The 14,032-nt window shown below is 64.8% G+C and overlaps 1 protein-coding gene across 1 annotated transcript; it reads left to right on the forward strand.

Moving 5' to 3' along the window:
• The first annotated feature begins 4,079 nt into the window (after window positions 1–4,079).
• On the forward strand, window positions 4,080–13,866 carry HAP1 (huntingtin associated protein 1). Its single transcript, XM_054396792.1, has 17 exons — window positions 4,080–4,099; window positions 4,219–4,274; window positions 4,780–4,971; window positions 9,240–9,316; window positions 9,463–9,579; window positions 9,683–9,783; window positions 10,021–10,129; window positions 10,265–10,343; window positions 10,430–10,560; window positions 10,638–10,712; window positions 10,816–10,953; window positions 11,033–11,100; window positions 11,198–11,365; window positions 11,569–11,888; window positions 11,988–12,206; window positions 12,635–12,731; window positions 13,476–13,866. The coding sequence occupies exons 1-17, from the start codon at window positions 4,080–4,082 to the stop codon at window positions 13,864–13,866; spliced, it is 2,358 nt and encodes a 785-aa protein (XP_054252767.1).
• Window positions 13,867–14,032: the final 166 nt, after the last annotated feature.

Here is a 14,032-nt window from a genome sequence, read left to right on the forward strand (position 1 = left end):
CTGCCAGTGGTGAAGGTGTTTGTCCCTTGGGCAGCAGCAGCACCACCTCCTGCCTGCTGCTGTGCAGAGCTCACTGCAACGAGCTCCGGGGGATAGCCACAGGGGTCGGGAGTGAGTCCCCTGATGGATGGAGCAGAGCTGGGATGGAGCTGTGAGAGGCCAGGCCACAGAAGTGGTTTCCCCAGCCCAACCTGGCTGCCTCCTCCTGCAGTCCAGCCCTATGCTGGGAGCAGATGGCAGAGGAAATATTCTCAGCTGAAACCTTAACTGTGGCAGCTGTGCCCAGGAGGCGATGGGGGTGGTGCTGGGAGGTGGCAACTGTCTGCTCACCAAGTTCCTCACCAACCTCAGGGCTGCCCATCTGCTCAGTGGACTCCTTGGCACAGGGTCAGGGCCAGGGACAGACACTGCAGCCACCTCAGGCTTTCTCATGGCACTGTTTTAGGCAAGATGGCACAGGTTGAGCCTGGAGACAGGAGGTTGCCCATGGCAGCTCCAGAGGAGGGCTGTGGGAAGGGGCAGGGCTGTGGGTTTTGCCAGCCAGGGGAGGGAAGGGTGAAACTGGTAGCCCAGGGATGCCTAAATCCTTGTGCCTGGCAGGCTTTTACTCTGCCCTGTGCATCCATCCTGCAGGGACAGATGGAGTGTGGGGGCTGCTTGGGCAGGGGGCACCTGGAGAGAGGAGTCAGGTCATGGTGGTGTCTGCACTGTGCCAGAGGCTCCGAGTGCTGTTCTGCTTTGGTGAGATGCTCACCACCATGACACGAGGTGGCAGCTGCAGAGCCAGGACACCATCCCTGCCTCTGGCTCTCTGCCTTGCCTGCTGCAGCCCAGCTCCTGTGCAGCTCCTGGCACGACATCGATTGGCCTGGCACAGCTCCTGTGCCATTGGGGGGATGTGGGGATGTGACCCAGGGCGGCTGGAGGCAGTGATGGCTGCTCCCTGTCAGCACCAACCCTTCCTGTCCCCACGCCTTCGCTCAGATCTGCTGCTGGAGAACAAGAAGGGTCTGGAGAACTTGTGAGGAGCCCCTGAAGGACGTGGAATTGTTCAGCCTGGAGAGAAGAAGGCTGAGGGGAGACCTTCTGGCTCTCTATAGCTCCCACGGGAGCAGGCTGGGGACTGGCAGCGGAGTGCCCACCAGGCACAGGGCTGCTGCAGAGTGCAGCAGGAAATGGAGGTTTACACTCTGTGTCCCCTGGAGTGCGGTGGTCGGTCCTGGGCTGGGGCAGGAGCAAGCTGGAGACAAAGGCAGCAGGGGCAGGTTGGGAAGGAGAGGCTGGGAAGGGGAGCTGGGAGCGGGGGCTGGGAGGCGGAGCTGGCTCCAGCCCTGTCCCCCCGGCTCCAGGCGACATCCTGCGCTGAGCTCAGCGCCGTGGCCGCAGCCAAGCGCTGCTGCAGGGACGGAGCTGCACTTCCTGCTGCGGCCGTGCCAGGATCAGGGAGAAGCAAAACAACAGCTGCTTTCCGGGCAGGGCTTCCGCAGGGCGGCTCGGCAGACGGGGCTGTGGGGGCCAGGCACCCCTCCGCCTGCTGCGGCCACTGCCGGGGCTGCGCGGAGCATTGCAGGGATTTCGGGGGAAGTGGAGCCGGAGGGCACCTGCGATGGGACAGCCGCGGCTGGTTGGGGGTCCCCCAAGCAGCTGCACCACGGGGGCCGGCAGGACCAGGACGGGGTCGGGGGTGCCCCGGGAGGGACAGGTCGGGCTGCAGGTCTCGCTATGCCCGGCCGGGCTCTGCACCTGCCCCAGCAGGGACTGCTGTGACCAGTGGGGCTGAGGGAGTGAGGCACAAGGGTCCTGCTGCCCTCTCTGCACCGGGAGCAGTGCCCGGGTCTGAGTGTACCCTGAACCGCGCACCCCCCGGGAGAATCTCCTGCTCTGCGGGAAGAGGCCGATGCTGCCAAGGATGTTTCTGCTGAGGGAAGGGAGCAGGGGGCACGAGGGTGACACAGAGGGTGGCCAACTCTGGCGAGGTCTGCAGCAGGAACAGAGCATCCTGTGCTGGGGCTGACAACAGAGCAAAGGTGACAGAGCTGAGCTCCAGGTTGGGGAGCCCATGCCAGCTGGGGAGCCACGTGGAGCAGGATCAGTTGGTAGGGCAAGAGTTCATCCCCAGTGGCCTCAGGTGCAGCAAGAGACTGGTTCCAGAGCACTTCAGGCAGAAGCTGCATCCTTGGGCCACCTGAGCATCTGTGTGGGATCCAGCAGGCTGGGGGAGCTGCAGCCTGGGCATGTAAATCCCCTTCCCTGCATGACAGCAAGGATGTTCCCATCCCAGGGGTGCTCTGCAGGGACCCTGGCTTGGGGCATGGCAGGACAGCAGCTGCCCTCACCCCAGCAGTGGGACTGAGCCACCACTTGCTCTCACCCTATACTTTGGCCTTGCTGCTGTTCAGCCCCTGACCCACAGGCACCTTTGGAGGCTCCCACTGCCTTGCAGCCTCCCCAGTGCCAGGCTGCTGCCACAGCAGCTGAAGGAAAAAAATAGCCCAGGGTGAGCCCAACCACCCTTGAGCCTCTCAGCTGCTGCCGAGCCTGGAGTGACACCCGGGGCAGGGTGGGGAAGGGGCTTCAGGTCGAGCCCAGCCAGGCCCCGGTGCGAGGCTGCGCGGGTGGGAGGTGCCCAGGCAAGAGCTGCGTGACGGCATCAGGCAGGGCAGAGAGCAGTGGGCACAGGTCTGAACATGCACCTGGGTGCCAGCTGAACCAGGGCCTCGCTTCTCCTGGCCACCATCGCCGGACAGCACCCTGGGTCCCACCACCCTCCTGCCCTCACCCAGCTCCCCGCCAGGTCAGCTGGCAGCTGAACCCTGGTGGCCAGGGGGACGGTGGGGCCCAGGGGCCATGGGAGCTGCTCTCACGTGTTTGAACGAGGTCTCCCCCGGGCAGAGTTGATGTGCAGGAGCTGGGCCAAAAGGAGACGCAGGGTCCTGGCAGCCCCAGCCCAGCGCTGACTCAGCGGCAGGGCTCCCTCCCCAGAGCCGGCAGCAGTGCAGGGAGAGGGCAGCGGCAGCCTGGCACCTCGGCACGGTGGGTCCCTTTCCTTCTCTGGGGAGAAGTGGGGAGGGAGAAGGGTTGGAGCTGTGGGGATGGGGAGGTGTTCTCTGGGCAGCACGGTGCAGGATTGGGTTGCTTGAGTCTGGTGGTCATGGGGCTGTGGGGCTGTGGGTGTGATCTGCTGCTTTGCCCTGTCCTGCGTGCCAGGGAGGACCTCTCTGGAGGGAGGTGCAGGGCGGCCTGGCCTGTTTGCTGCAGATGTGACAACAGCCAGGAGCATGTGCCAGGAGGGAGGGCAGCAATGCCCTGGCATGAACTTGCTGCTAGAGAGTAGGGGCTGCTGATGCCACAGGCCCCCCCAAAGGCAAAGGTGGGAGTAGGAGTGGAGATGAGGCCTGGGGCTTGTGCAGCAAGGTTCTGCCCTTGGGGCAGAGGGCAGCAGTGCCAACAGTGTCTGCAGCCCAATGCAGGGGCTCTGGATGTGGCAGGAAAGCAGCAATGTGGTGCACTTGTGGACTGTCTCATGATGTGTTTATGGCTGGGATGGGACGGCCGTGGGTGTTGCCCTGCCCTGCCCTGGGCACCATGGCAAGTCCCTGCTCCACATTCTGGTGCAGAGAGGGTAGCAGCTGAACTTTGCTCTTTGAGGTGGGGCTCCCAAGGGCTCCCTCTGGAATGCCTGCTGCCGAGAAACTCCACATCTCCTTCCCCTTCCTGCTAGCACAGGCAGAGACCCAGTGCTGAGACCAGAAGCAGCCTCAACCCCGTGGAGCATCCTCTGCCCCACTTGGCACTGGCACTGATCTGGACACCATCAGGGGTTTGCTTTGGTGCTGAGCCCCCTGTGCTATACCACAGAGGTGGTGCTGAGCAGGTACACTGACTTGGTGCCATCCCTGAAGGTGCCCTGCGTTCAGCAGCAAGTGGGGGCCAAGCTGAGGGGATGCCTGGCAGGGGATGTGTCCCTGGTCCCTAGAGCCCACCCTAACAGCTCCTTCTCCCCAGGAAGGGGCCAGAGGACAGATTCTGCTGCCCACTGGCACAGCTGCAGGGAGCCAGGGAGGAAGGTGCCTCTCCCCATGGCAGCCATCCCCCCCCTGTAACGCCAGCCAAACTGGACACCACGGTCCTGCAGGAGACCCCTCCTGGCCAGTGTCCACCTGCCTGTCACCTCCAGCCCAGCCCGGACTCACTCACTGCTGACCTGCCCTACACCAGATCCACATCCTACGAGTCGACCACAGGCAGAGGCTGCGATGCTGCGACCATCACTGGTGGGTAGAGCTGGGCAGGGCTGGTGGGTGGTCCTGGGGGCAGAGGTGAGGGGATGAGGAGCTGGGGCAGCTTCGGTCTGGTCTTTTGTCCTGTGCCCACCGTCTGGCTGGAGCTGAGCCACTGTCCTGGTGTCATTGGTCCTGCACCAACATCCTTTGTCCCGTGCCAGCATCCATGGTATGATGTTCCTAGTGCTGCCCAGCCAGGCAGAGCGTGGCCAGCAGATGGCAGCAGGGCCCTGCCCGCAGAAAGCTGGAGGGCGAGGGGGAGCCAGGGAAAGCTGGGGCCGGGGGGGTGTCCCTGTGTGTCACCCTGCAGAGGGTCCCCCAGACCCCACAGGTGTGGCTTACCGCAGCCCTGCCTGATGGCACCACGCCCGAGCCCTGAGGGGAGATATTAGGCTTGAGGGGTGCAGGAAGCACTGCCACCTCCCAGCTCCCCCTGCATCCCGCTCCTCCCGGCTGCCCCCCGCCCTCAGATGACACCGTGCCCTGCTGTCCCCAGAGCTGTGCAGCGGCGACGTACCCGAGGTGGAGCTCCTCAGCCTGCTGGGCGAGCAGCTGCCCCGCTACACGCTGCGGGCCGACACGGTCTTCGGCTATGACCACAACGACTGGTTGCGAGCCCGCCCTGAACCCCCGGAGCACGTGGGTCCCCTCACCCCCCAGCAGATCGAGGGGACCCTGCAGTACTTCCGTGAGTGCCTCGTCCCGTGTCAGGGGGCTGGCGAAGGCAGCGGGGTGCCGGCAGCAGGGTGTTGGCAGGGGGGTGCTGGCAGCAGGGTGCTGGGAGCACTGCCCAGCCTGGGTCAGGGCCACGAGGGCAGCACCAGGGCTAATCGGCCCTAATGGGATTGGCAGGGCTGGATTGCTTCTCCTGGAACATCCCGGGCTAATTATGGGAGCAGAGCCACATGCTTGGAGAGAGCTCCTGACCATCTCCCGGGACCCCTGGGCAGAACCCCTCAGTGCCTGTGCTGGGGCTGGGGTGATGCCCACGATGGGGCAGCGAAGCCTGTTCCTGATGTGGGGTTGGGGTTCGGGGGGGGGGCACAGATGGATTATCTCTGCTTCACTTCTGGCCTACGTGTGGTGGGGATGGGATTAGAGTGAGGGGCTGGGGGATGGATATGGGGCAGTAGGAGACAGATGGGGCTGACAGCCTGGCCCCACTGCTGGCCTGTCTCCCACCCCCTGCTTGTGGCAGGGCAGGGAACAAAGCCCTGCCTGTGCCTGCTGCCTCCTCTGCCCAGCTGCTCACCTCCCTGCTCAGCACATAGTGGGGTGCAGCCCCCCAGGCCGTCGGCACACCTCTACCCCTCAGCCACAGCACGAGGGGTTCAGCCCCAGCCGCTATTTGTGTGCCACTGTGCCTGCCTGGCTCAGCGGGACCCTAGGCACTCGCATTCCCTCTCTGTGGGCACAGCCATGTTCAGCACCAGGAGCGTCCTGGGTCACGTCACATGCCCCTGGAGCCACCTGCCTGTGGTGGTACAGAGGGGGCTGGCACTGGCTCATCCCTTCACCCAAACCCTTAAGCTGCCATCAGAAATAGCCCCCCCACCCCCCTCCCCTCCCATCCCCCCTAATCTGCTTGCGCAGGGTCACAGGGACCTGCCCCGGGGCAGCAAATCCCCAGCGAGGGGATTAGGAAGAAGCAGCTCCTGCCTGCCCATGGTGGGACCCACACTGGTGCCCTTGGGGTCCCTGGTAGGCGTAGGTGCCCATGCGAGGTCCCTGCCCTCACACTCTGCCACTCTTGGTGCAAGGAGAAGCAAGAAGCTGGACCGAGGGCACCCGGCTGTGGCCCCAGTTCCAGGAGGGTCCTAGCAGGACCTGAGTTGGGGTCAGGGTCCTGTGGGTGGGGGTCCTGAAGCCAAACACAGGCAGTGTGCACTGATGGGGGGCAGCTCCAGCCCCAGCCTTAGCATCATCGATGAGTTCTGGTTTTGGGGCAGGTGCTGGGGGCTGGCAATGGGGTGTTGGCATTACCAGCATCGTGCTCACTGTGGTGAGGGGTCCTGGCAGCCCTGCTGCCCTTCCAGCTGCCAGGCCTGTGCTACATGCCAGCCAGCTCCTCCATAATTCAGCTCAGCATCGTTTATTCAGCTCTCTGCTGCACTGCTGTCTGTGCACAAGTGTGGCTGGGGGACCCTGGGGGTACATGGGGCACGGCAGGGCCAGGCTCATCCCAGCCCACGCTCAGAGTAGGGAGGAGATGAGAAGGACAGGTTGGAGGGGGATGAAAAAGCTCTTTCCTGGTTCAAGGACCCGGCAGATCCCAGCACTGCCCTGGGCACCCGTGGGTGCAGGGTTTGGGGTGAGCTTTTGGTGATTTTGGAGACCCAGGCAGCAAGGCTGGCAGGGCAAAGGGCTGTGCTGTGCCATAACCTGACCATCACGGGGACCTGCACACAGGCTGGGGTTAGGCCAAAGGACCCCAAAGCCCTTTTTGTCCTTCCTGAAGGGCAGAAGCCGGGGCTGTGCCTGGCTCATTGGCTCAATCCTGCACAGCTGCTGATGGGGGACAAGGAACCCCTCAGTGTCCCTCCCTCAGCTCCATCCATGGGCACCTCTTTGCCCAGACTCTTCCCTGCCTCCACAGCCTGGGGAGCTGTGAGTTGGGACACAGAGCCCAGCTGCACCAGCCCCCAGGGCAGGATTGTCCCGAGGGGTTCCCGGGTCGCCCCAGCAGGGACCCCAGACCTGGGGTGCCTGGAACATTCCTCCAGGATGCTCTGATGGGGACCACATCACCAAGGCGTTCCGGGGAACGGTGCAGCTGCAACGAGAGTGCAGCCCCCGGCTCCCCTCTCCCCAGTCCCACCGCCCCCGCCCCCGCCCCCGCCCGGTCCCGCCCCCAGCCCCCGGTCCCGACGGGACGCGCTCGGGCAGGTGCTGGCGGACCGGGCGACCCTATAAATAAGGGCGGGAGCGATCGTCTGGGCTGCGCTGGTTGCAGCGGGTACGGCTCGGTGCGATGGAGATCTGGAGCAGCCCTGCCGCCTATGATGAGCTGAACGGGAACGCGGAAAGGGGCGGCGGCGCCGACCCCATCGCTAGGGAGCTGGAGGAAGGTGAGGGCGGCCCGATCCTGCTCGGTGCTGGACCGGGAAACGCGGCTGCGGAGGGTCGGGGTGCGCAGAGAGGGGCTGTACCGGAGCGGGTTGTGGGGCGTGCCGGGGGTCTTTCCCACGCAGTAAGTGCAGTCCCCCCTAAGCCCACTCTGGAGCAGCTACCTGCTCTCTTGGGGACCCTCAAGGTCACCCTGACCCCAGGGAGGGTTGTGCCTGCTGGGTGGTAGTGGGGAGTAGCAGAAGGATGGGGTGAAGGAGCCCCCCCACTCCCCCTCCCAGGTCTTCGTGTGCCCGTGGGGATGGTGGCTGCCCCCCTTTAGCGGGCTGCCCCCCCCACTCCCCGGTGCTGGATGAGGCGGGGGGGGGGGGGAAGTTGTTTACGTATTTGCCAGTGCCGCAGCCCCCACAGCTTCCCAGGGCCTGCCTCGCTCCAGCCATAACGATGCTCATGCTCTAATTATTTCCAATTAACAGCTCAAGAGCCTGACGAGGTCCAGTTGGGAACCCCTGCAGGGAGCAGGGCCTGTTGGGGCATGGGGAGGGGGCTGAGGCTGAGGCTGGATCCTCTCCCCATGTACGTGCCCACTGGTGTATGTGCCTGTTGGGTGTAGAGGGGACTGGAGGGGGACTGGGGTGCCAGGTGGGGGCATCACCATGACAACCCCCCCTCATTACACAACCCCAGCTGGGCACTAATGGGATTTGTGTGGCTGAGCCTTTCCCCTTAACCTACTTTGCCCAGCTGGGGAGTGTGGCCGTGGCTGGGGGGCACAGGTCAAGGCTCTGAGCACAGCCAGCACAGCTCTGCCAGGGGAAACTGAGGCACCCACCGGTGGGGCAGCTGAACGTTGGGCAGGGGCATTGGCAGCAGCTGTGGAGTGCAGGCAGGGCCCGGAGTGCAGGCAGGGCAGGGGGCTCCATGCTCTCTGCCTGCTCCCTCCCGCTGCGTGGCTCCTGCGCTGCCATCTGGGTGCATGCCTGGTGCTGTATGGCAGTCTCTGCAGTTGGCAGGGTGGGTGCTGGGGGGACAAACCTCCCCGTCCTCGGGCCACCTCTCCCTGCCACGGACCCGGATAGTGGCAGGGAGGACAGGCAAGACCGGTGCCCAGCCCGATGCGCAGCGCTGAGTGGCGTTAGCAGCTGCCTGTTACTGAGGCAACCTGCCCGCAGCGGGCTCTGTCCTGCTGTGCCGAGCGTGGGTCGCTGCTGCAGATGGAGGGGCATGGGGGTGGGTGCAGGGAGCAGCTCCGGAAGGAGGCGCTGGGCTCTGCCTTGGCCAGCATCTCCGGGCAGAAAGTAGGGCAAGGCTGTCCTCTTGGGAGAGGAATCTGAGGGAGGGGCTGGGGACAGATTGGAGGGGACGCTGCCTGCGTGCCCGGCGCAGCGTGGTGCCACCCACCGCTATTCACACTGGAGCTGCAGCCTGCTTCCTGACGGAGATGTCATCTCCCATCCCATCTCTGCTGCCTGGTTTTCCCCATCCCTCCTTCCCGTCTGTGCCCTATGGTGGGGCTGGCACCGTGTCCAGGCTGGGGTGGTGGGCACAGCAAAGGGGGGGGCTCAACATTTTCCATGCTGCCGCAAGATGTGGGCAGAGTTGGGGTGAGGTTGGAGTGCCCTGCTTCCTGTGATGCTGTGTGGCTGTCAGCATCCCTGCCCTGCACCACGGCTGCTGCTGCCAAGCAGACCAAAGATCCTTTTTGGTGACCAGCGTGGAACAGCTTTGTGCCACCTACAGCAGCCACACTGCCATTCCCTCTGCCGTGCAACCCTGGGGAACGTGGATGGGAAGCAGTCATAAGGGACAAGGGACCCGGGAGGCACAGTGCTGAGCCCCCACACTGGTGCCTTTGCCGTGTGGGGGTCACTCTTCACCCTTCTCCCCCAGTTCTGTGTGCTGAGCGTGTGGTCAGGATCACCAAGACCTACCATGACATCGATGCTGTCACCAACCTGCTGGATGAGGTACGCTGCTGCCCGCTCCATGTGGGAGCTCAGGCTACTGCCAGGGCTGTGCTGGGGGCCAGTGGGACCCTGGGGATGCGGGGGTGGGTGAGGGCTGGGGCAGAGCAGGGGACAGATCCCAGCTGACGCGGACCTGCTCCTTGCAGAAGGAGAGGGACCTGGAGCTGGCGGCACGCATCGGGCAGTCCCTGCTGAAGCAGAACCGGAGTCTGACCGAGCGCAACGAGCTCCTGGAGGAGCAGCTGGAGCTGGCCAAGGAGGAGGTAGCAGTCACTGCGTGCAGGGTCCTGGCCTTGGCCCCCCGCATGCCCGGCCCAGGGGCTGTGGTGCCCCCTGGCAGTGCCCTGATGCCCCTTCACCTCCCAGATTGCGCAGCTGCGCCATGAGGTCTCTATGAGGGATGATCTGCTCCACTTCTACACCACCACCACAGAGGAGAACGAGCCCACCTCCACCACCTCTGCACCGTGAGTCGGGGGTCCCTGTCCCACTTCTCACCTGGGGCAGGGCTGCTCCCGGGGGGCCGGACAGAGGCATTGGGCAGGAGCTGTCACCATTCCCAGGCTTGGTTCTCCCTTCCCTCCCATGGTGGCTGTGGGTCCCACAGGCTGGGTCTCCTTCCTGAGAGCTAGGAGGATTGGGCAGGAGGCAAGCCCCATCCTGCGCACACTACAGATGCTCAGCACCCTCCCTGCTGTCCCTAGGCTGCCTCGGCAGGAGTCGTCGCTGTCCCTGCAGCAGTACTTTCAGTATGACAGCTTGCAGCAGAAGCTCAAGTGCTTGGAGGAGGAGAATCAGAAGCTTCGCATGGAGGTGAGCAGGGCTGACTGGCAGGACACCCTCTGTGGCCCCACCTCTGCCCTGCATGATGCCAGGAGGCCTGAGCTGTCCCCAGGGGGGCTGCCAGCTCCTGCCCATCGTGCTCAGTCCTCCAACCCTCTCCTCCAGGCCACCAACATCGCAACCAAGACGTCTCAGTATGAGGATCAGGAGCAGCAGCTGATGATTGACTGCGTGGAGCAGTTCTGTACGTGGGGCTGGGGCCGTGGGGGGTCCCTGCGGGGGCCGGGGTGCAGGGGCCCTGGTACTGATGCACCCCACGCCTCCCCCCAGCTGAAGCAAGCCAGCAGGTGGTTTACCTCTCGGAGGAGCTGTCCCGCAAGGCAGAGGACATGGGGCGGCAGCAGGAGGAGATCAGCCAGCTCCTGGCGCAGGTTGTGGAGCTGCAGCAGAAGTGCCGCACGGTGAGTGTGCCCTGCCCGTGCCAGGGGGCAGTGCGGTGTGGGGCACAGCTCCCTGACCTGTCCGCTCCTGCCCGCAGTACGGCTCGGAGGTGGAGGAGCTCCAGCAGCACCTGGCCGTGGCAAAAGAGGTGCAGCACCAGCTCCGGATGGAGGTGAGCCCAAGGAGAGGCCTGGCCGTGGGTGCCTCAGCCGCTGGGAGGGGTCCTGCTCTGATGCTGCTGGGGGGCCGCATCTGAGCTGTGCCCCTGCCCGCAGCTGCGGGACCTGCAGGAGAAGTACACAGAGTGCGGAGGGATGCTGCAGGAGGCCCAGGAGGAGCTCAAGAGCCTGCGCAGCCGCAGCCTGCCCAACAGCACCGTCAGCCGCTACAGCTCGCCCAGCATCCTGCCCGTGGTGAGCAGCGGTGGGCAGTGCCAGGGCGGGGGGGCTCTGCTCTTCCCTCTGCTGACACTGGGTCCGCTTGCACCCCCAGGACTCGCTGGCAGCGGAAATCAAGGGGATGATGAGGAAGAGGACAGACAGCTCTTCCTCGGACTACAAGTGAGTGCCAGCACAGGTGCCCTGTGCTGGGCTGCGAGGGGAGGGTCCATGGGGGGCTGGCTCGAGGCCCCAGCCCCTGCCTGCTTCCTGCCCGCAGGAGCTGCCGGCGAGTCTTCGAGACGGTGAAAGCTGTCAACCAGGCGGCCAAAGCCCGGTCCTGCTCCGAGTCTCCCCAGAGCACGCCGCGCTCCAAGCAGCCGTCAGCGGCTTCCTCCGAGGGGGCCAGCACCCCTCAGACCAACTGCTCCGGCTCAGAGGGCGCCCAGTGAGTGCTGCAGGGGGACCGGGGGCCGGGTGGGACAGACCTGCGTAGGAGCTGGGGTGGTGGTAAGGGGTTGGTCACCCCGGTGCGTGAATCGATGGGGCCAGGGGGTGCAGGTGCGGCTGGAGCCTGCTGCCGGTTCAGCACTGGGGGTGTGTCTGCTGCAGGACCATGGCCCCAGCACCCTAACACTGTGATGTTGGCAGGGGCAAGGGGGCCAGAGAGCAGCTCCGGGCAGCCCCCGGGCAGCAGGACCTGGAGGCTGCGGTGCAGCGGCTGTCGGCACGGCAGCAGAGCCACGCCGCGGAGCACGGCTCCGGCTCCTTCTTCGAGGCCGAGCGGGAGCGCAAATTCTGGCGGCTGGGGGACGGGGACGGCTCCAGCGGGGTCCTCACCCCCAACGACAGCGTCGTCTCCACCGGCACCAACTACTCGGCGGGCTCGGAGCTCACCACCGGCTCCGGCTTCTCCCTGGGCTCCCTCACCTACCTGCCCGACAAGCTGCAGATCGTGAAGCCCCTGGAAGGTGAGGGGTGGAAGGGGCTGCCAGGTGCACAGAGCTGGAGGTGCCAGGAAGGTCCTGTGACCCCAGCTGAGCCCCCTCTGGCTGTGTCTCCCTGCTCAGGCTCTGTGACACTCCACCACTGGCAGCAGCTGGCACGGCCCCACCTGGGTGGGATCCTGGTGCCCCGTCCAGGGGTGCTCACCAAAGACTTCAGGCAGCTGGACATTGACCTGGAGGAGGTCTACAGCCTCAATGACCTGGAGGAGGATGATGTGGAGGCCAGCTCCTTCCAGCTGCTCCCTACCTCAACACCTACCAAAGCCAAGGAGCGCCCTGGGGGTGAGCTCGGGGTGAGGGGACAGTGACCCCCAGGACACCTCTGCCCTCCTGTCCTCGCTGCCCTTTGCCCCCTCCTGTGCTCTCCCCTCTTGCAGCAGCTTGTCCCTGCCACCCCATCCATCTGCAGCAGTGCGAGAGCTGTCCTGCAGCCTTCACCCCTCGATGCTGTGCCCCCACTGCAGCCCAGGCCTGTGGGAGGGGCTGCTCTGGGAGAAGCATCAGCTCCTGTCTGCTTGTGCTTGCAGCCCCCTCCTCTGAGCAAGCCCCAGACCCAAATGCTGCTGAAGCTGTGCCCCTTGCTCTCAGTTTTCTGCTGGGGGTGGCAGCTCCCAGCACAGCTTTGGCTCTCCTGCCTGCCCAGGGTGCTGCTCTCTGCCTGTGTCATGTCCCCCCCTCCCCAGTAACCCAGTGTCTCCTGTCCCTTCCAGTGTTCCTCTCTGTTAACAACCTCCCCCAGACCCTGTCTACCTTCACTACCTGCCACATCCTCCACCCCACCTCTAAGATCACCATGGTGACACCCAGGTAAGGTGTGAGCCCCCCCCCCCCCCCCCCCGCACTGTTACCCCAGCTCCCCCTTTCCCCCCCCCCCCCAACCCTCCTCACCCCACACCTCTTCCAGGCAGCTTGAGGAAGCAGTGGGCAGGGGTCCAGCTGCAGCCCCGATACTGAGAGCTGCCTCTGACTCTGGAGATGTCCCCAGAATTGTGTCTGGGGTTGTGTACCCTCCTGGGGGTCTGGGACCAATCCCTGCCCTCTGCAGCACCCTGAAGGGATGAGGAGAGGTCCTGGGGCGAGCAACTGATCTCAGGGGCCAGCAGCATTTGGTCCTGGCAGCAGGAGGGCTCTGACTTTTTCCTTCTCCCTGTACTTTTGTGCAACAGCTAGGACCTGACCTGGGCTGCAGGAACTCTTAATTAATGAGCAACTGCTGCTTACCCCTAATGAGCCCCTGGGAGGCTGTTGGGGGTTGGTGTGTACTGCAGGTCCCTGGGTACTGTTCGACAAAACTCTGCATGTCTGGAAAAGCTTCTGAAGCAGCAGCCCCCTCCTGCCCCTTCCTGCCTGCTTGGGAGCTGTGGGGTGCATGGCTGCTCCCTCACCCCCCACCACCATGCCAAGAGTTTTGGGGCAGGCACTGGGGCTCCCCTGTGCCTCAAGGCTCATTAGATGAGTGTGTAGGAAGGAGGAAAGGGGTCCCTGCAGCTGAATCCCCTGGGACAGAGCTTCCTACTCACCCCTCCCTCTCTGCTCTCTCTTCCCCTGCAGTCTCTCTAACGCCATCGTGCCTTCTTGTGGGCCCTTTGCGGGGCTGAGCCGTGGCAGCCCCTCACCAGAGTTGTCTTCCCCCGTGCTGGCACCTGGCCCTGGACCCCCCCTCGCCCCCATGGGACTCGTCAGGCTCCTGCTGCTGCAGGACACCACTGCCTCGGGGCCCGGAGCTGGCTCATGGTGGGCTCCCCTGATCCCCTCCCAGCACCCCCAGCATGCTCACTCCTGGCCCTGCCCTGTGCCCGGGGGGCAGGATCTGCACCCCCCCAGGAGCAGCATCTTCAGCTTGAACCTGGTGGAGAAGCTGCGGCACCTGGGGCTGGACAAGGTGGGGGCCAGGGGGGAGGGGTCCCGTAGCCACGGGCAGCGCAGGGGAGCACCGACCTGAGGGGGTCACGGAGGCCACAAGCTCATGGTAAGACTCAACCTCTTCCTTGCCCCTCCACGGGGAAACGAAGAGGTGCCAGGCCTTCAGCCTCAGCTCCTGCTGCTGCCACAGGACCCAGCAGCACCCCTGAGGTGCAAGGATGCAATCCTGGAGTGCCACAGGATCC

This window comes from Indicator indicator, chromosome 39 (assembly GCF_027791375.1).
Source record: "Indicator indicator isolate 239-I01 chromosome 39, UM_Iind_1.1, whole genome shotgun sequence".
NCBI lineage: Eukaryota > Metazoa > Chordata > Aves > Piciformes > Indicatoridae > Indicator > Indicator indicator.

What these genes read in the sequence shown, in the direction of transcription:
- HAP1 (XM_054396792.1), top strand. Translation starts at nt 4,080, where the DNA reads ATGGCAGCCATCCCCCCCCT. An exon ending in TGCAGCAGAAGTGCCGCACG is followed by an intron (nt 10,561 to 10,637) that starts GTGAGTGTGCCC and finishes TCCTGCCCGCAG; the next exon opens with TACGGCTCGGAGGTGGAGGA. An exon ending in TCCGGCTCAGAGGGCGCCCA is followed by an intron (nt 11,366 to 11,568) that starts GTGAGTGCTGCA and finishes TGATGTTGGCAG; the next exon opens with GGGCAAGGGGGCCAGAGAGC.